Source organism: Pholis gunnellus (genome assembly GCF_910591455.1).
Source record: "Pholis gunnellus genome assembly, chromosome: 19".
NCBI classification, from domain to species: domain Eukaryota; kingdom Metazoa; phylum Chordata; class Actinopteri; order Perciformes; family Pholidae; genus Pholis; species Pholis gunnellus.
In genome coordinates this window covers 8,299,719-8,320,390 of record NC_136546.1, presented here as the reverse complement: position 1 = coordinate 8,320,390, position 20,672 = coordinate 8,299,719, and the positions used below count along the sequence as shown (strand labels likewise).

The following is a 20,672-nucleotide window of genomic DNA, read 5'->3' as shown; positions in this document are numbered from 1 at the left end:
TAAATCTTTAAATAGATTAAAACAGATCTTGTCATTAGTAGTTTTAATGATGTATTATAATCTGCTTAGAGTTAGTGGAAACGGGTTATAATTCATCTCTAATATCTATTTGTTGTTTTGAAAACATCTCCTTCAAACAACTGGAATTATTCAAGTTTCTCACCAACACTACATTTTACGAGATTACATGTGAACACATCATGATAACGTTATAATTTACCTTCACCCGATCCTCAGAGCCTGAACGCATCATAATGTAACCTAACAGAGCTTTTTGGATTGTATCCATTTATAAAAGATTCTCATGGATGATGAGGTACACTGGATGCTGATGGTAACATTTCATTTTGTCATATTGTGAGGACAAGTTATACCAAGGGTATATGGAGGGAAATGAGTCTTCTGTAAATGTAATGATCTAGGATTAGTCTTCCCCGTTATGGTTATTCATAATGGTCTTTTCCAATTGTCAGTGTGCAGGTGATTTGTAAGTGGAGGAGGAGATATTTTAAATGTTTTATCTTCTTGGTTCTGTTGTCGCATCTAAACAAAATATTCACCACTTTGACACACGGCTGATTTGTCTTCATCTGGTTTATGTTTCAGTTGAGCAGGAGCTGCTGATCGAGCGCAGCATTCACACTGGTATGGTCAACCCCGGCGACCAATGGCAAACCATCCTGCACGACGGGCCAGTGGCTAGCCTCGTCTATCGCATCCGAGTGCGGTGCGATGAAAACTACTATAGCAACAAGTGCAATAAGCTGTGCGTTCCTCGGGACGACTACTTCGGCCACTATCGCTGCGAGCCTTCAGGGGCCCAGGTGTGCCTGGATGGCTGGATGGGCTCAGACTGCAGGACAGGTGAGCTGCAAATGTCCAGTAATTGTACAAGTTCAACATTTGAGCTTCTCAGATGTGAGGGTTGGATGCTTTTCCTCGTGGCATTTGATGGTAAACTGAATATTTTTTCACGTCTGTTGCGTCAAAAGAAATAAAAAAAAAAAAAAAGATTCTATTTTAGACACAGAACGATGAATTGATTAATGACTATAATCACTAGTTCGTCACCATACTTGCTATTAACAAAATTGCAGCGTATGCTAGCCTCCTACAGTTTTTGGATGTAACTAACCATTTTAGACTTTGTTGGACATTTTAAAGACTTCAAAATTGACTTCAAATCTGTCGATCATCTAATTAACTTTAACGTTAGCTGCTGCCCTATTTTCCAACTCTATAGCGTAAAGTGCTCAGAATATTTGCTGTATAAAATGATGTTATTAAAATCTTAAATTGAACATGTCGTCCGATGTACTGCACTCGTTTGACTCATATCAATTTAAGTAAATCCAAAGTAATTGTCCAAGTACCATTTTCAAAAGCATGCTGGAAATGCAACGTGCGCTGCCTGCTTATGTTGAAACGTGGCAGCGTTGGAGTCGTGCTTGTAGGCGGTGTCAGAGAGAGTGGGGGGGCCTCAATAAATCACCCAACTGACCTTAGAAGACGAAGGGTGAAAAGAGGAGGGGAGGGGAGAGGGGCTGGGTTGTTTTTAAGAGGGGGTCGTGTTGTACATGCAGGCTATAAAGTTGTCTCTTCCTCGACCCCCCCCCCCCCAACCCTGGTCAGGGTGCCATGAATTCTCACGTCTCGTTGCACTTGTTAGAAAGATGGCAAACAAACGAGCTTCCCCTCCTCCCACCGTTTCATATTGTTGCCTCCCTTCTTATCTCCCCCCCCCCTCTCTCTGACCCTTTTCTTTTATTATATTTTTTTTTATAGGGAAGAAATGTAATGATACATGTCTCCCAATGGAATTTAACTGTCACCTTTTTTAAATTACTTCTCTCCGTCTTCTTGCTTTTTCTCAGCGATCTGCAAGCAAGGCTGCAACCTGTTACACGGCGGCTGCTCTGTCCCAGGGGAATGCAAGTAAGATTAGCAGGAATATCCGCCTCTTTCATGTACAGGAATCTGACTGCTCCAATCCTTTTTTTCCATCAGTATCTTCATTTTTTTTTTTTTTATTATTATGCATGCAGTTAGATTTTTTTGTTTTGTTTGCGTTGGTCGGTTTGTAATAGAGCCACGTTTTCTATATTCAGAATATGACCAAAAGTCGAGCTCAATGTGTGAAAGACAAGAGAGTGATGGATTTCAGCTGCCAAATCGAGGCACCTCGGTGTTTCTTGGTGTCAGCCTTTTTCTTCCCTCGTGGGCATCTCCACCTCGGTTCAGAAGAAAAGGGCAATGCCGCGCCTGCCTTCTTGTATTTTTAGCCACCTGAAATCCTCTACAGAATACCAAGCGCCTCATCCGCTCTCTGCTGCTCGGACTGAAGTAAGAGAGTCGTTGGGTGTGTGTGAATTTGACCACTGGTAAACGTGCTGGGAATTGTCATATCCCATCCGCATTGCAGTCCTCCTTGAGGGGCAGGAAAGGAAATGAATATCCCACTGTGTTGTGTACATTTCCCAAAGTGGAAATGACCGTTAGATAAAGTGACGTAGAATTGCCCCGTAGGTCCACGTTTCCAGGATGTGGTACATCCCGTCGTCATTTGTAAACCCCCTCCTCCCACCTGCCAGATGGAAAGAGACACTCGACTCCCATTATTAGGAAGCCGGGTTTGGCTCGGAGCCGAGGAATAACGGGGGATGACCAGTTTTTTTTCGGAAACCTTCACATTTTTTCGTGTCTGCCTCGTTCAGCATCCTGATTCCAGTTAGCAGGCAGACCGCAGAGGGGCACAGCTTATTCTCCCCAAAATGTCAAGCCCCAGTCAACAGGAAAAGTGAGATTAATAGAAGAGCAGCAGTAAAGAATCTTCCTGCAGTGGCATGAATTTAATGAAGCCTCGGGTCACAGAAAGCTGGTATTAAATGTCTCCTTTCACTGCCTCCATTTCATCAGTTTTATGGGGTTTGCCAAGGGCTTTGAAGAAACACAAAAGCTGCTGCGTGCCTGTTGTTATTACGCTGCTGCATTGGGGCTTTTTATTAGCACACATTAGGCTTGTTCTGACACATCTGTCAGAGGCTGGCCGTGTCACTTTGGTAAGCTCTGCAACACATTTTTCACCACGCTTTGCAAACTTTGACATGTCAAAGTGCCAAGATGTTGGAATCCAGCTGAGAGGAAACATCACGCCCACACCCGCAAGGGGTTGAGTAATCGTGATATCAATGTGGCCAAGAATTAAACCACAGAATGCCTCTTTTGATAGCTTAAAGGGCAATAAGCGAGTCTCCTTGCCAAAGTTTTTGTTAGTGCGATTGCCACATTGCTGTCACGTTGCCCTCTGAAGCTAATCATATACAGTGGAAGAAGCATGCCAAGTATTCCCCTGATGCCTGAGAATGGCCGAGAAGGCCTCGTCTCTCAGATAGACAGCGGTGCCGTCTGCAGGAGACTCAAAATAGCAGTCAATTGACAAGACAGCTGGCCCGACGACACCACAGCCTTGGAATAGCCGAGCGCTGTCGTGAAGCTGCAGGCACGTGCACACGTACACTGTATACACACAGTTGTCTCCAGCCACTCGCTCTCGGAACCGCCGTGCCACCCTCGTGGCCCTCAGCCCCAGACTCTACCCCGAAGCACGGGAGCCGCTGGAAGTATTCTTAACCCCTCCTGCCTTGGAATGTCACCCTCCACGAAGATTAGTTGGCAGGAGGGGCGTGGGATAGGTTGACACAAGAGCGGACGCCGTATGAGGTGCGTTTCCACTGTTGGGCAGGTTGTCGAGGAGGCTCTCTTTGTTCCTTTTGCACGTTGAGCAGCTCCTGCAGCTAAGTGGTTTGAGTCATGAATTGGTGCCTCTTATAAAACAACTTCAGTGATTAGTTTCTTTTGATAAACTTGGCTTTTTGTGGCAGCTTCTCACTTGACTTGAACACAGTCGTTAAAAATCGGATGATCCATTCTCAGAAAACAGGAAACGCACCGGATTATTATTACTTCTTTATCTTCCAGTGATCAACTGAGAGTAACAAATCATGCATTTTTATTAGGTCACATTGGCTTTCTTTAAGAGAGAGAAAGCGAAGAAATGAACACAAACAGCCAATCAAATAAAAAGCGGGGAAGCCTCAGGGAGCAGGCAAAGGGATTAGATGAGTGAAATGATTTCTGCGTCTGTGTTTGACAGGTGTAACTACGGCTGGCAGGGCCAGTTCTGTGATGAATGTGAGCTTCACCCCGGATGCGTCCACGGGACCTGCAACGTCCGGTGGCAGTGCAACTGCGAGAGGAACTGGGGTGGCATGATGTGCGATAAAGGTATGGAAAAGTTTTTTTTGTTTCGTCGCCTCCCACACAAGATGCTGGCAAAGCGCCCGCTCTCATCCTGCACGTTCTCTAAAGCAAATCATATCACAGAGTATGATGTGTTCCCATCAATAGGTTCAATTTAGAAGATTTTTGGATCTGATAGCAAAATGTGTGTCTTTCAGATGTCAGTGAATCAATTAATAAAGACAATAATAATCACAATGAGAGATATTTAAAGATACGTTAACGCACCATCACATGAGGTCTGAATTCTCTCCTCGTCCTCTCTGACTCGAGAACAGCAGCTGGATAGTTTTACTGCCTGTGGCATCGGAGCAGCAGCAGGGACACTCGATCCCCCCACATCCCTTCGTCACAGAGGGCTCTTCGGGGGATGAGAACGCGTCCTCAGATCCCCAGTGGAGACGGATCCCTCCTCTTTTATTTACCAGCCTGTAGGGTGACCTGGCCTTTAGCCTAAGGATGGTGTGCAGGGATCAAATAGGGTTGCGTTGAGTTTCTTAGGTATACGGAAAAAAGCCATTAGCATTTAAAGAAGCAAAGGGACATCTAGGAGTCTATTCTTAACCACTTGGCTGTGACCTGTAAATACTGTAAAACCTTTATCATAATGGAGTGCAGCAGAGTGGTTGTGAAAACACTCTGTTTCCTGTCAGAGCTCGACAGCTGGTGGATCTCGACACGCTTGCTGGGAACTACCGGATAAAGTGGTGAAACGAGAGTTATCTCACGGGGTCGATCCAATTAACAAAGTCTGAAGGTGTGGCGCGATGAGGAGGCTAAAACGCTCCTCTGATTAGTACATGAAACAAACATTTACATCATGTGCTGTACATCACTTTGGTTTGGTTCAGGGTTGACTCGTTAAACTCTGTCCTCTCATTGCGCCCTCTTCTTTTCCAATAATTGAATGCCGCCCAACTGGAGAATGAGCGTCACCAGCTTGACGCTCCCATTTCCTAATAATCACATAAGGGTAGTGTATTGAAACACGGAGCGCATTAGAAGTTTCTTGATGAATTTATTTTCTCTAATTTGGAAACTTGGTCTAAAATGGGTGAAATCACCGAATTAGAGTCTTCGTGTCTCTAAATGTGTGTCTTCCTCCAGATCTGAATTACTGTGGTCGCCACCAGCCCTGTGTCAACGGAGGAACCTGCACGAACACTGAACCAGACGAGTACCACTGCGCCTGTCCTCGGGGATACTCTGGCAAGACCTGTCAGATAGGTGAGAGAGAGAACCCACACTAACACCTGCACTACGGTTTATGAAAGGCCTGTCACAATGACTACTGTGGTTGAGCGACATGTTGTCCCAGAATATTAGAGAACGATATTGTCTTCTTCAGACCATTTGATGCCACTAATATAATGGTTATATAATAGCAAAAATAATGCAAGTACACCCTACCAACTAGCAATTAACTTACATATTCAATATGCAGACTTTGGAATTTGAATTTTAAAATATGAAACCACACAAACAAAACAACAAATAAAATGCACTCTCGTGCTCAAAAATTCAGAAAAAGTCTTATAGTTGTAGGGAATATTCGTGACCGTCATTAAGAAAGAAATTTGCTGGTTTAAGCTTTTCAAATGTGAATATTTGCTGCATTTCTTTGCCTTGTACGATTGTAAACTTCATATCGTTTTGGACTTTTGGTTAACAAGCAATTTGAAGGTTAAGAGACAATTTATTTTTGGGGTTAATTTTGTCTATTTTATTGATCAATAAACAAGCATTAATTGAATCTTTAGTTACAATCCTAGCAGTGTCTTAAGTACAATTATATAAAAGTAGGAAAGAAAATCCATTTTTATAATGTATGCAAAATTGGAATAAGGATGCCTTATGTGAAATAATTGGGCTTTTTGTAGGTAAGCAATTTTCTTCCATTTATAATCTGAATCTGTAAGAAAAAAAGAGTAATGTTTTACTTTTCCCTTCTTTGAACTCTCCTCCCGCCCTCCATCAGCCGATCACGCCTGTGTTTCCAACCCTTGCACCAACGGTGGCGCATGCCACGAGGTTCCCACCGGGTTCGAGTGCGAGTGTCCGCCGGGCTGGGAGGGTCTGACCTGTGCCGACAGTGAGCCCCTGCACTACTTTCAATCATCTCCACCTCTTCCATGCTCAGACTTACACTTCCATCTTTCACTCTCAGCCACTTCTTTTTCTTCCAAACACATCCACAAACTAATTTGGAGATTAACTTTTTACTCCGTAACTAGTCTATGCTCTCTTACCCCCCCAAACCTGTCATCTCTCTCCTCCTTGTCCTCTTTCACCATCATCTTGTTAAAGTCTAACTCAAGTCCAACACAAATGTTGCATGTAGTTAGAAATAAACAGAAAGTGAGTTGAGCTGTGTTCTTTTTTTTTTCCAGATTTGGACGAGTGTGCTTCCAGTCCGTGTGCTCAGGGTGGAACCTGTGTCGACCTGGAGGACGGCTTCGAGTGTGTGTGCCCTCCACAGTGGGAGGGAAAGACCTGCCAGATAGGTGAGATATAAACACAACATTTTTATTTTACCAGAGGCGGTTAAAAAAGCGTTACTTCCCGTGTTCAGGATTTCAGTTCTTTGGCAAACAACTCTTCGTTTCTCCAGGGAAGACGTGTTTTTGCAGGCGTTTCTTTCCTGTTTCTTTCCGTTTCCTAAAACAAATAAAAATGACCTCGGAGACACTGCTCAGATGTGTTTTTTGGATTTAAATTGGCAGCCAGCAACCTGAGGTCCATTGCCAGAGTACAAGCTATCAATATCCTGGATGGGCTGGCAGCTGCCCCGCTCTTTTCTCTCAATGAGCTTTATGAGCTACTAGTGTGTCTGTATCCGGCTGTTTGTTTGTCGCTGTCTGTGGCATTCGCTTTTTCATTACGCCTACCGTCCCAACAAGCGGACGTGACCGGCGTGAAGCCAGGAAATGGATTACGACCGGTAAACAAAGTTAGGGTGTGTGTGTGTGCGTGTGCGGGGGGCCTGAAGGTAGGAAAAAGAGCCCAAGTGTTCAGTGTCATCTTACCAGCTCGGATCTCAGCTTACAGGCAGCCATTGGCCTCCTGTTTTACCTGGCGTTTGTGTGCGCATGTGTGTGTGTGTGTGTGTGGAGTTTAGGGTTTCAGAGAGAAGACAGGTGTGTGAGTGAACACAGCAGGGCTCCCTGCTGACTGCCCCCCCCCCCCCTTCCCTTTGAATATTTGAGCAGTGGTGCTTTTCTTTGTTGTAACACTTGATGTCTTGGTGAGGGTTTGTGAGTGAAACTGTTCTGTTTGCACTAATTTAATCCTCGTCGAACAGATGAAAACTGTTAAGTGTCAGCTGTTTCTCTGAGGAGTTCTGTGACACTTGATGACTACAAAAAAATGACATAGGGGGTCACAAAGAAATTCAGTTTCAGTCAAAGGCAGTAAATATTGGGTGAGACAGAGAGGAGTGTGACACGCAACAAAGAACTTGGAAGACGTCCCCATGGGCACAAACTAATTGATAGATTTATTTATAGTAAAAAATAATAATTATTATTATCTAATTATTATTATTGAAAATGTGTTGGAGTAGTCCAGCGACTAATACTGCAATGACAGTTTGGGGGCTCACAAGAGACAGTTTTAGAAAATTAACAAAATTGAAGCAACAGAGGCCGAGGTGTCCTGACTTTCACTCCCCAAGTATAAGTCCCGCCCCAAAAACACTGGACCCTACATTTCCCAATATGCAACCAAAAAGCATCTTTTTTACCACATAGGCTTTTTTTTCTTTCCCCAAAGTGTCTCCAAGCTGAGATGATTTAACCAAATAACCAGGTTGGGTTTCTGGTCTCTTTTCTTTCTCTTTGTCCTTTTTCTTGGTGGTTGTTTCAATTGATGGACTCGGTCTGCTTCTACTTCCTGCCTTTACAGATGCAAATGAGTGTGCAGGAAAGCCCTGTGTGAACGCTTACTCTTGCAAAAATTTGATTGGCGGATATCACTGCGACTGTTTTCGAGGATGGTCCGGACAAAACTGTGACATCAGTCAGTATTTCTTCCCTTTTTTTAAAAGTCACTTCTAAATTTCTGCTACTTTTTCAATCGCCTCCTCTCACTTCCTGGACTCACAACATAGGTGTAGTTTAGCGTCGCTTGCTTTCCCCACATGTGGTAACCCGTTCCTCTTTCGTCTTGGCAAACCGATTTCATCCTGACTGAACTTGCATGCCCAGTTCCTTGCTGAAGATCCACTGCATGCCCAGTCACAATCTATACAAGGTTTATCTGGCACTCTATTGGCTTCACTAGTTATTTCTTTTCCAAACTTTAACTTAATCTGTGCACACCCCACATTGTAGTGGCGAAGGTGATAAACATTCCATGTCCTTCATAATGTTTGATAATGAAACGTAATCGTTCATGTCTTCTTCTTCCTCTTCAGACGTCAACGGCTGCCATGGTCAGTGCCAGAATGGAGCAACATGCGAGGTATGAATGTTTTCATTTGAATCATCATATTCCAATTTACCCAGTCGTCTTGCACTAAACGCTGCTGCCCAAACGTGAGCTTGGAGATGCCCACGCAGTCTGTGCGCCAGAGATCCACCGCCCCGTGTTTGTCGTTGCCATTGGTCTCTTCATTTTTCTTTTGTTTCTTCTTTAGGTGGGCCCGAGGGGTCACCACTGCCAGTGTCCTCCAGGCTTTGTGGGCTCTCACTGTGAAATCCAGAGGAATAAGTGTGACAGCGGACCATGCCAGAACGGCGGCCAGTGCCACGCAGTGTTGGACGGCTTTGTGTGTCAATGCCCGCCACAGTTTGCTGGACAGCTGTGTGAGGTGAGTCTCATGTTCCACGAGTCCCATTAGATTGGATTATTGTGGATACAGTGACGGTTTATAAGCTGGTGGTAGCTTTTGATTTTTTGTTTCGTTGAGACGTTGGGTTGTTGCGTTAGCCTCCGGACTGCAGCAGTGATACATTACATCTCTGAGAAGAAACTAAGGCTGTCCCGATTACCAATTTCAGGGCTCCGATGCTTTGGGAGTAATCAACGGCGAATATTTCGAAGCTTTGCCCCTTTGAGGTTCGGCTCAGTCTGCAGCGTGCGCGGGACTGCGTCGAGCGGAGGAGCGCTTTAACCTTGACTAGTTTGCAGCACAACTTTGTGTATTCAAGCTTGTTTCTGTAGTTGGATTAGGAGACCTTAAAAAAATGTGGTGGCGACGCGTCAACAGTGACAGATGTGAAGAGAAAATGGTGTGACATGAAGTTCAGTGCTCAACAAAACACCCTGCTTAAAGCAAAGCGGTCTGTGAGTTGAGATGAGACGGACGTGGATCTGGTGGTACATTGTGCAACAGAGGATGATCCCTGTGGACAGCAACTGCCATAAAGAGTGTCATAATGTTCCGAGCAACCAATGAACTTTATAAATTGCCATGGAAAAACATGCCAATAAAATCACACAATGTAAGCCATGATGATCATTTGGTGAAAAGAAGAGAATTGTAATACTTGCGTGATGATTCGATTTTTAAAATATACACAAAGCGACTTGTAATGCTGTGCAGATACTCAAACTGCAGTAGTCATTACAGCACAGTTATCTAAGCCAACTGTCCTTTGCCAAAGTACGATCTGCCTAAAAGTTGTGTAATACGTTCCAAGCCCAATAAGCCAAGTCTGGGTTTTATTGCAAACTTCTTGTGTCTTTGCTGCAGCCTTTTTATATTTGAGGTGTGTGTGTGTGTGTGTGTTTGAGGCTGATGTAGGTTAGCAGTGAGGAAACTGACACTTCACTGCATCTCTTGGGTCCTGAATGGAGGACATTGCTGGTCAGGAGCCAATCCTGTTTTAGCATCTCTACTATAAATATGAGCCTCTCTGAATGAGGTGATGCTGGATTTCTGCCCGCATACTACCGAGCCCTGATGCCTGCTATGCCCTGCAGTGCCACAACTATGCATCACATTTCCCTGATTAGTGTCTCCTCTCAAGTCCACAGAAGTTTGATTGTGAAAAGGTGTTTTTAGTTTTTTTCCCATTTCTGATCTGAATGATGTCTTCAGAAGGAATAAGGACAACTGGAAATGCACATCTACTCTCTTATAGGTGACATCCCTGTTTATAGATTCAATCTGAAAACTGACTTTTTTGTTTGAACTGATACTTTACAGAATTTGAATCAGTTAAGGGCGCCGGATTCACTTGGGAAGTGGAGGGGCCTAATTGCAGCTTGTGTCAAGAAATGTAACAACCCGCTCACCAATAATTAAATCTATAAACCAGCACAAAAATGTCAATTTATGTCTGACAGACAGCTGCCTGCACATATTGAAATAGGCGTATCTGTAGACATTTGAGGAAAAAAAACTGTTCCGACGTCGTCTGGTCTTGACACACAGCGTTGGAATATAGGTGCATTTGCAGGGATACAGACGGCTTAAAATAACTCAAAAACAAAGTAGGACAGGGCTGTAAAGTGGCCCCCGACTTCCTTCGCCCATGGTTAACATCCCCCCCCCTTCCTCTATTCCTAGTATGCAAAATAGCAGTAGTGCAGCTGTTATGTTCTTCACAGATCTCTCAAAAATGAATCCAGCAAGCTGCTGGTTGCTTGTTCATCTGTTCTCTCCCTTTCAAATTCTGGCTTTCTGGGCCTTTTGTGCTGACAGATCCATTGGCCCACTTCAGCATTGAAGTCTTGGATTGTTAGTCCCTTAAGTGACACCAACATCATCATGTCCGTCATCTCTACTCTTAAGAGTTGACCTCCAATCTGTCTTGATTCTGCTTAGACAGCTGACTCCCCTCTCGCATACAGACTAAGTAAACTGAGGTGCATATTAAGCTGTTTGCTTTACCTATTTTTTTTTTTTACATGTTGAAAAGTGGTTTCCACTGATGGCAACCAGAGTTGCCAATTTCTCAAACTGGTTTTCAATCGCACGCTGGCGACCATTACTTTCCAACCTGTCTGCTGCATTGAAACAGTCCAAACAGTTGACTTAATGTGCTGAAGATTTATTGACGCTCTTGCCCTCAGACCACGCTCCCCTGACCACACGCATGCAAAGTGAAGAAAAAAATGTATCTGGCCCTGACACTGAAGAGTAAAATAAACTGTGTGTGACCGCAGACTTCACCCACCCTGTTGCCCTCCTCCAACTCCCTAGTTCAGCACCTTAAATGGCAAAAGGGTTCAACCCAAAGTGTATGCACCGTAGACTTCTGTTTACAGAAACTGGGTGATTTTCACTCCAACCTTCGTATTGCTGCATGTAGAAATGGCAAAAAGAAGTCACCGTGGCCTGTGTCACGGTGGTATGACAGGTGATTTATCTTTATTATATTCACTGTGGCTCTGCAGGATGTTGGACCAGTGTCAATATTTGCCCTCATAATGGGCTATCTTTCTCGTGCCTGCTCAGTGTCTCGCTCTGTCTTTCTCTTCTGCCAGGCTCACGTCTCAGGATAATCTCGCAAAGGTTAAGCGCGGCACAGATGTAAAACCAAAAGCATTGGATTCCCTTGATGAGCTTAGGGAAACCTTCTGAGGCTTACTTTGCTCGTCCGCTTACCTTCGATTTGTTCTGAACGGCAGCGGTGGCTTGAGCCAAGCTAAGCCGCTCACCTGCACAGACTTAAGATCAGCCTTCTCTGTCGCTCATTCACTTGTTTTTCATAATCTTCAGAAAACCATCTTTGTGAGGTGATTGATGGTGTTTGGTAAATTGAGTTATTATGGCTGTTGGTATATGAAATAACCACGTGATGCTTCTTTTTCTATACTCCTGTGTGAATCAAATACTTGACAAATGAAAAGTAATGAGTATTTTCTCATTTAATTAAGAACTTCAGTGAAAAGTTAACAGTTTAAAGTGAAATTATAGGGAAGATATAAAGAAAAAGATATTTGTTTACATGTAAACACACAAATACAGAGTAATCGGATTAAATAGTTTTGATTTAATTGACTTTTATCAGATTTTCTGAGAAAGCTGAGTTAGTAAGTGTATCATGATATCTCAGTGTATGATTTAAGCGTGATACGATTTAAATAAAAGACGATAAATTATCGTACTGAAATATCGGCCAGCCCTGCTTTTTAACACAACATTGACATGTTATCACCTCATGAACTTGCTGTGGTGAAAAATGTTGGCAAAAAAAAAAAACCTCAACTATTTACTCTCGTTTCAGCTCTATTTTGGTCTCTACCAACTCCTGAAGGAAATATCTGTCTCTTTAGCGTTTAGAAATACTCCACTACGTTCACCAGTTAGTTGCTAACTTTGTCTGTGTGCCGTTTGGTGCTGGGCAGGAAGTGTACAGTCGGTTTTCAGAGCTGATGCTCCGAGCGGTGAGACTGATCAGAACAATAAAGTTGAGGTCCAGAAAACCAAAATAACCACCGTCATTCCGAATGATAAAGAAACAGAGTTAATCCTTCATCAACATAAAAATCTTAATTTAAACCGCTTTTAGTGTGATTTTAGAAATTTAATTTCTTCAATTTCACTGACTTATATACTGACTGTATTGTAAATGCATATCTTTGTCTCCTTAATGTTTCCTCAGATCTACGGCTGGTCCCCCTCAGACGCTTGTGATCCAAACCCTTGTGAGAATGAGGCCAAGTGCCACAGCATGGACCAGGACTTCTACTGCGCATGTCCCGAAGGCTTCGAGGGGAAGACGTGTGGACGGCTCAAGGAGGACTGCCAAACCGCTCCGTGTCAAGGTGACTGAAGTCGTCTGCAATGATGAAACGCTATTCAACTACTATGTGAAAGACAAGTAATGAATTTGAACAGTTTTTTTTTTTTTATTCTTTATCTTGCAGTGATTGACAGCTGCACTATTGCCGTAGCAACCAACGACTCCGCTGGAGTGCGGCACATCTCGTCCAACGTTTGTGGTCCACGAGGACGCTGCATCAGCCAGCCAGCGGGCAACTTCACCTGCATGTGTGATCCGGGTTTCAGTGGCATCTACTGTCACGAAAGTACGTAGAGACTCTTGCTTTGAGATTTTGACCTATTTGTTAAAGATCATACAGACAACTGAAATTTTAAAAGTGGAAAAAGGTTCGTCATTTGCCTTCAAAATGCTTTTTTAAATTAATTTAAAAATACTGCACACATTTCTATCATTAATATTTTATTCCACAAAACACGAATATCCTGTAATTTCCTCAAAACACTTATACCAGTCTATTACTTTTTCATTTTTTGTATTCCCCTCCCCTATTTAGCGTTTGATTATAGATGGTTTATAACACATTTTGATGTTATTGTAAGATATAAAGTTCTATTAATGTCTGTAACATTTTACATATACACAGTCTAACATAGTTTTTGTCATATTTAATGATAAGTGAAAAAATAAACGGTGATTGTTATCCCTTAATAAACACCTAACATTTTCTTATTTTTGTTCACAAATGCATAATAGTGTGTTCTAGGCTTTTAGAAACATTTCTGAAGTGAACTACTTCTAAATGCTAAATAGGGAGGGTTTACACAGTGTTACTAAAAATCATAGATCTTCTGAGAGTCCTGCTGAAAATGTTAACCCCCCCCCCCCCCTCACCTTTTCAGATATTAACGACTGCATCAACAACCTCTGTGGAAACGGAGGGACCTGCATTGATGGAGTGAACTCCTTTCAGTGCTTCTGTCCTGATGGCTGGGAGGGGCGACTGTGCGACCTCAGTGAGTCCCCTCTGCAACATAATTCTGTTTATGCCGAATTTAGATTTAAAAAAGAACATGCCTGCCTGTGGTAGAGCTTCAGCCTACTCCGTTTCATATTTATTTGCACTAAATAACAAGACAGTTTGGGCAAAGCTCTAACCAGGCAAGTCTTCCTCCTTCCTCCAGATGTCAATGAGTGCAGACACAACCCGTGTAAGAACGGCGGCCGCTGCGTCGACCTGGTGAACGACTTCTACTGCGAGTGTGCCGACAACTGGAAGGGCAAGACCTGCCATTCCCGTGAGTTATGTCGACTCTCTGTTAATGTGTGTGTTTATGTTCATAGCTTGCTGCGACCCCGACTCCAACATGGCGGACACGTCTGAGTGTGTTGGGAGCATAAGAATGATCCTTTCTCACTGATTCTATGAATAGTCCTACGAAGATCGTGTGCGTGTGTGACCTCAGTGTTTCTCTGTAATCCTGGTCAGGCGAGAGTCAGTGTGACGCAACCACCTGCAGTAACGGAGGCACCTGCTACGACCACGGGGATGCCTTCCGCTGTGCCTGCCCACCTGGTTGGGGAGGAAACACCTGCAACACAGGTGAGTCCTCGGGATGGCGTCTGTCCCTGAACATATTTGAATCGGCTGTGTTTCAGATGTCTGGAACCAGACTAATTTCAAACAATCCATAAGGGTCATTGCCAAAACACTGTAATATGTGATTTATTGTCCAAGTATGCTGTTCATACCATTTTTCTGTTCGTAGGATCTGTGGTCTCTGACTAATGCTTTCTCTCTTCCCACAGCCAGGAACAGCACTTGTGCCTCCAGTCCTTGTTCCAACGGTGGAACCTGTGTGGGAGGAGGAGACACCTTCACCTGCATCTGCAAAGAGGGCTGGGAAGGCCCCACCTGTGGCCAAAGTTAGTCTCTCTCTATGAAGCTTTGCATATAACTGGCATAAAGGTCACCCTGCTCTTAGCTATCATGTACTTATTATTCCTTTTAAGGCCCACGTGCCCAGTATTTGTGATGTGATGGAACATTTCTTTGTTTCTTAGGATGTTAATATCTTGGTTTACTATATTTTATGAAGTGATGTTTCAAAGTCTCTTTCTGCGAGTGTAGCCAAGCACCAACACCTGCAATATTTAAGAGCTTTAAATGTCACAATAACTCAAGTAAAATAAGCAAATGTGTGATTTATTCAAGACTGCACATTGTGACAGTGGTATTTAATGGACCACTGATGGGGGAGGGCTTCTCTGTAATGCAACAATGAGTATATAAGTTATAAACCAGCTCACATGGGATGTGATATTTACATTAACTTAATGGTTTCTGAGCTGGTGATACAAGAGGAATGTGTGCTATCGCAAGATAACGTAGATATATTAACATGTCCTAGGTGTTTAACAAAAAATGTAGGCAGCTAACATTAAGCTACAAGTAGAACTTGTAGCTAAATATTCAATATTTGTATCTTCAATAAAATCAGTATATTTTATTAATGCGATGGCAATTTACACCCACATGGCCCTCGAACAACTTAAAGCTAAACGTCTCCTTTTTGTCATTCTTTTCTACAGATATAAACGACTGCAACCCTCATCCATGGTATGTACAGTTTCCTGCCTCACTCACTCCTGTGGCGTAGCCAAACTTTCCCCCCCCTCCCGTTTTATTCCCCGTCTCCCCCATCTCCACACTTCACACAGACCTTGCAGGCTGGAGGGGTGAAGGGCCGCTAAAAGCAGTGGAAGTTGTCCTTAAATCAAGCCTCAAAGGAGCATCTCTCAGAGGAGGGGGGTTTGGATATTGAATAGGACAGGGAGAGAGGTTTTCTGAAGCGGGGGGGGCAAGAGTCCCACCTAGCCCATGGTGAATGCAGGTGGGGGGTTGAGTGGCGGGGGGGGAGGGCGTTCGTGTCCATTCTTCTCATGCGACCTGGGGGGGGAGACGGGCTTTGAGGAGGAATGGAAGGAGCTGGCATGATGAGAGGAGAGGAGGGGAGGGGAGGGACTGGACACGCCAATTAGCATCTGAAAGGTGGAGGCTTGTATTGATGAGTTGAATTGAGCCTTGTGACCCCCCCCCCCCCCCCCCTCCCCTCTCTCTCTCCACCACCACATATACACACACCCACACACAAAAACGATCTGCTTTGTTGCAGCTGGAAAGGATGTGGCTCCTATACTGCCTCATCTAATAGTTTTATTTCTTTCCTCTCTCAGTTACAATGGCGGCATCTGTGTGGATGGAGTCAACTGGTTTCGGTGCGAGTGCGCTCCCGGATTCGCCGGACCAGACTGCCGAATCAGTGAGTAATGATATGAGGTTACTTTACCTGCTTTTTAGATGCAGAGCAAATATGCAACACCCCCAACCAAAACATTTAAAATCAAAATCCTGAACCTCATTCATCATTCATAAGACCCGAACATAGCCATGGCAACGTGGTATGATTAAGAGGATGGATAGGTGGAGCAAGGAGAGACCGAAAGGAAAAGGGGGTGACAAGGAGGTGATGGACACATTGACACCTAAATGTAAGACCGGTACGCCGCCCTCTCCCTTTTTCTTGGTCCTCTAACGCCTCAGAGGTCAGAGGTCGTCCCTCCTCCATACTCACACAGTCACACAAACACACACGGAAGACAAATTACTCGGTGACCCTGAAATTCTTCTTCTCTGCGCTTTTGTTTCGGCCGGATAGCGTTCACCTTTTCTGTCAGGCTTGAATTTGAGAATTCTCATCCAGACTGTGTTCATGTGGAATCTGGATGACAATGGCTCGGGCTCTCGGGGATATTGGTGGGAAGGACCAATTGATATGTGTCGTCCAAAGAACTGCTCAAATTAGAGATGGGTCGGTGGTCAAACCTGTGCACAATTTTCTCATTTATGAGGATAAATGTGGTCTTTGAAAACGTACAATGCTAGATTTTATCCAATAATCAGTTAATTCCATTGACATTGCTGTGATTAGTGGACTCACTGGCAGGGGTGAAGCACATATTTCATCTCGAGTTCAACTTACGGGACATTAGCACAGTTTACCAATACCAAGCTGTCTTGACAGTGTTGACCTTTAGCCAAGTTTGAGAGTCACTTTTAAACGTCTCTGTCTGAATATATAATATAATATACTGCTCCACAAAAGAGGAAAGGTTTGCAGACATTTCTGAGGCTAAGGTTGATCATTTTTGTAGTTCATTATCCTGTTAGTGTCCAAGCTAATGAGCTAACTGTAAGTTAGCAAGCTACTAGAAGTAAATAGCTCAGTACAGAAAACAAGCCCTACAAGCAGTTCTTATGTCACCAAACTTATATTTCGCAAAAGACATAGTACAACTGTAGCTGTGTTGTGACCGGGCCTTTACTATAAAGGGTCAGTAGCTAAACATGTTGGGATCCAGGGCCTACATCCAACTTAAATTTGATGCATCTCTTACCTTTTACAGACATAAACGAGTGCCAGTCTTCACCTTGTGCCTACGGTGCCACCTGTGTGGACGAGATCAACGGTTTCCGCTGCATCTGTCCGCTTGGTAGAACAGGAGCCCGATGCCAAGAATGTAAGTACAGAATAGAATTTTGACAACTTTGATTCATCCATTGATTTAGTTCGCTCATGACTGCAGCCGTCTTGCTAGAGAAGTACAACATGTCTCTCTCTCTGTATGTAGTTATAGGTGTTGGGAGGACTTGCCACTATGCTGGGCTGCAGTTTCCCCATGGCAGCCGCTGGGAGGAAGAGTGCAACAGCTGCCATTGCATCAATGGCAAAGTGGACTGTACAAAGGTAACATGGCCCTTCTTTAAAAAAAAAAAAAAACAGTCCTCACTTACAAACAAACTCAAACAACAGCAAGGAGAAAGAGTTTGAACCAATGCACAAACTGACAGGTTTCTTAGTTGTTGGTACACCATTATAAATGTTTTTGTGGGTTTACATGTTGGTGATTTTTCTTTTTTTTTGACTTTGTAACACCAGGTGCTGTGTGGTCGCCGCCCCTGTCTGCTCCAGTCTCCAGACCAGGACCAGAAACAGCAGTCCTGCCCAGCTGGACGAGAGTGTCTGGAGCACAGCTACCTGACGTGCTTCTCCCCCCCTTGCCAACAGTGGGGGGTTTGTTCCATGGCTGGACCCTCACCTCCACAAGCAACCACCAAGTGCCAGCCAAACACCGGACATTTGGACAACAGCTGTGGCCGCGTGACACTTGTCTTCAACCGAGACAAAGTACCACCAGTGAGTCATCTCTTCATATAAATCTTTGCTGTTGAAGTCGTGAACACATTTTCAGGCTGTGTTTTCTTGGTATTGTTCCTGATCAGTATGTGTGTGTGTGCGCGCCTGTTCAGGGAACAACAGTGGACAACATCTGCTATGAGCTGAGGTATCTTCCTGACACCCGAAGCTTGGCAAAAGACCACGCCCTACTGCTTTTGTGTGACCTCTCTCATTCCAACCAGGATGCTGTAGAAGTGGCTATAGTAAGTGAATGATCTGCGTTGTCTTGTTCTTGGCTTAGCTTAGCACACACACTATATTCTTACGTTCTACAGTGTTAAACCCCTATTTAGGCTGAGAAGCACAGTGTTGCACAGTTTGAGTTGGTTGGGACCCAAATACCCAAACAACTAGTTCTACTCTTTGGCTATTTGTACAAAACAGTTAACCCTAAAATTACTCGCACAACGTTTTGCATTCAATATTTTTTTTATATTTTTTCCCCAAAGAAATTTATATTGTGTATGTTTAACTATATATTGTAAATATTCCAGATGTTGTGAAACAACTTGATGCTTGTTCCCAGCTGTTATGTCTCATTTTCTCTGTTCTGGTTCTCAGTCTTTCCAGCCGGAGGATCTACCAGACCACAGTCTGATCCAGGAGGCAGCCAGCGCTATAGTTGGCACCTTGTCCAAGCGGCACAACAGTACCGTGATGCTGGCAGTTATTGAGGTCAAAGTGGAAACACAGGTCATGCCCCCCTCAGTAGGTGAGTAATAATTAACAAGGGTGTCCCACAAGGGTTTGTTGTGGTCCTCGTTCAGTTCCTCAGTAGTATCCTCACTACTTCTACTGATTTCTACTCCTTTTTCCTCCTTTCCTCCCTTGAACATCTTGATGTCGGCAGATTACCAGGTGCCTCTACTTTGTGTGGTGTTCTGCTTGCTCTGCCTGTTCTGCATTATCGTATGTGTTTGGTGGACGCGCAAACGGAGAAAAGAGCGCGAGAGGAACTCGCGACCAGCTGCCGACGACAACGTGAACAACCAGTGGCAGCCACTTAGGCTCGTCGTGGGACGGCAGCAGCAGCAGCAGCAGCAGCAGCTGAAAGAAAGCAACAGGGACGCCGAGCAGGAGCGCAAAAAGCTCATGGGCCCCTATCGGACGTGTGATGAGGGGGAGGAGGAGGAGACGGAAGGCGAGCTTGAGCTCGAGGAGGAGTGTGGTGGAGCAGAGGCGGGAAAGCAGCCAGTTTATAAGTACTCCAAGACTGCAGTGCAGTCCAGTGGGGAAGTGATCTGTACCATGCACAGTTCCAGTTCACCCCTCAAAGCACCCCACCGGACCCCAGGCTACAGCCCCAAAGACAACCGCTGGAAAAATGTCAGTGCCGTCTTGACCGGTCAGAAAGACCTCAAAGACCATTGTGTATAAGACATTTAAACAAAGGACTCGCAATGTGGAAGCGAGAGAAGCTGCAAGGCAGCAGCTATTCTTCTTTTTGGATTACTTTTGGGAAGAAAAAAAGGCTTTGTGTTTTAATAAGCCGTTCTTTGCTTTGTTTTCATGTTTTTGTCACTGTCCCCTGAAGTACTTTTTTGATTCAGGAGGCTAGAGCACAGTGAACATCCTTTTTTTTGCTTCTGTGTTTACTTATTTTTCTTTAGTTGTGTACAGAAGGGGCTGAAATGTAACAGTTGTTCAAGAGGCTAAAGAAGCTCTCTGCAATTTTTGTTTATGGAATTGTACCATTTTTTTTTGAAACGATGAATCATCGAAAAGGAGGAGGAAAAAAAAAACCAACCTGTATAAAGATTTTTGTTTGTTTGTTTACAGATGTTTATGATTTTTGTTAAATTGTCAGCGGGCTCCTGTTCAATGTGTGGGGGGGAGGGGGAGGGGGGGAGGAAGGGTTTTGAGGGACATGGACTGCTGTTACAGCAACAGAGGAAGACCTCCCTTTGCTCTGTCTCGTTCCAGCTTTGCCCACCAATCCACCTGTGGCCGTCATGCGCCAGCCTTACCAAAACACTTGGCCTGGAGGGGGAGAAGGGGACAGAAACCCCAGTGCCTACTATGTGGCCTTCCATTTTCTTCACCTGTCTCTCAGTTGTCTTGGCTGAAAGCTTTGTTTGAGGATTTTTTGCAGTATTTGAGTTGGTAGCAAGTGCCTTTCTATGGGCCGTGTCGAGGCTCCGAGTCGCGCTGCCCAGTTTGACCTCCTTGTTCTCAAATCTCAAAGGGAAGTGTACATCTAGAGAGTTCAATTTCACAGCAACGCCATTCAAGGTATTTGATCAAAACAGAAATGAATACTCTGTACATATGTGTAAATACTAAAGGAGTCGCTGTGTATATTTGAAATAAGTAACTTAAAGACAAGTCACACATTTTTATTATTATTATTATTGTTATTATTATGAATAATATTATTTTTTATTTTTTTTTTACAACG

The 20,672-nt window shown here is 44.0% G+C and overlaps 1 protein-coding gene across 1 annotated transcript in view; it reads left to right on the top strand.

Moving 5' to 3' along the window:
* jag2b (jagged canonical Notch ligand 2b) overlaps positions 1-20,080 on the top strand; it is a 41,553-nt gene extending 21,473 nt beyond the window's left edge. The window contains exons 4-25 of the mRNA XM_079180620.1: positions 607-864; positions 1,875-1,935; positions 4,154-4,284; positions 5,407-5,526; positions 6,278-6,391; positions 6,690-6,803; positions 8,714-8,760; positions 8,936-9,109; positions 12,855-13,017; positions 13,120-13,281; positions 13,877-13,990; positions 14,159-14,272; positions 14,464-14,577; positions 14,784-14,900; positions 15,567-15,594; positions 16,212-16,297; positions 17,442-17,555; positions 17,667-17,782; positions 17,975-18,232; positions 18,346-18,477; positions 18,836-18,986; positions 19,125-20,080. Coding sequence (XP_079036746.1) covers positions 607-864; positions 1,875-1,935; positions 4,154-4,284; positions 5,407-5,526; positions 6,278-6,391; positions 6,690-6,803; positions 8,714-8,760; positions 8,936-9,109; positions 12,855-13,017; positions 13,120-13,281; positions 13,877-13,990; positions 14,159-14,272; positions 14,464-14,577; positions 14,784-14,900; positions 15,567-15,594; positions 16,212-16,297; positions 17,442-17,555; positions 17,667-17,782; positions 17,975-18,232; positions 18,346-18,477; positions 18,836-18,986; positions 19,125-19,651 — 3,215 coding nt within the window. The 3' untranslated portion in view covers positions 19,652-20,080. The remainder of the gene's footprint in view (positions 1-606; positions 865-1,874; positions 1,936-4,153; positions 4,285-5,406; positions 5,527-6,277; positions 6,392-6,689; positions 6,804-8,713; positions 8,761-8,935; positions 9,110-12,854; positions 13,018-13,119; positions 13,282-13,876; positions 13,991-14,158; positions 14,273-14,463; positions 14,578-14,783; positions 14,901-15,566; positions 15,595-16,211; positions 16,298-17,441; positions 17,556-17,666; positions 17,783-17,974; positions 18,233-18,345; positions 18,478-18,835; positions 18,987-19,124) is intronic.
* The last annotated feature ends 592 nt before the right edge of the window (positions 20,081-20,672 follow it).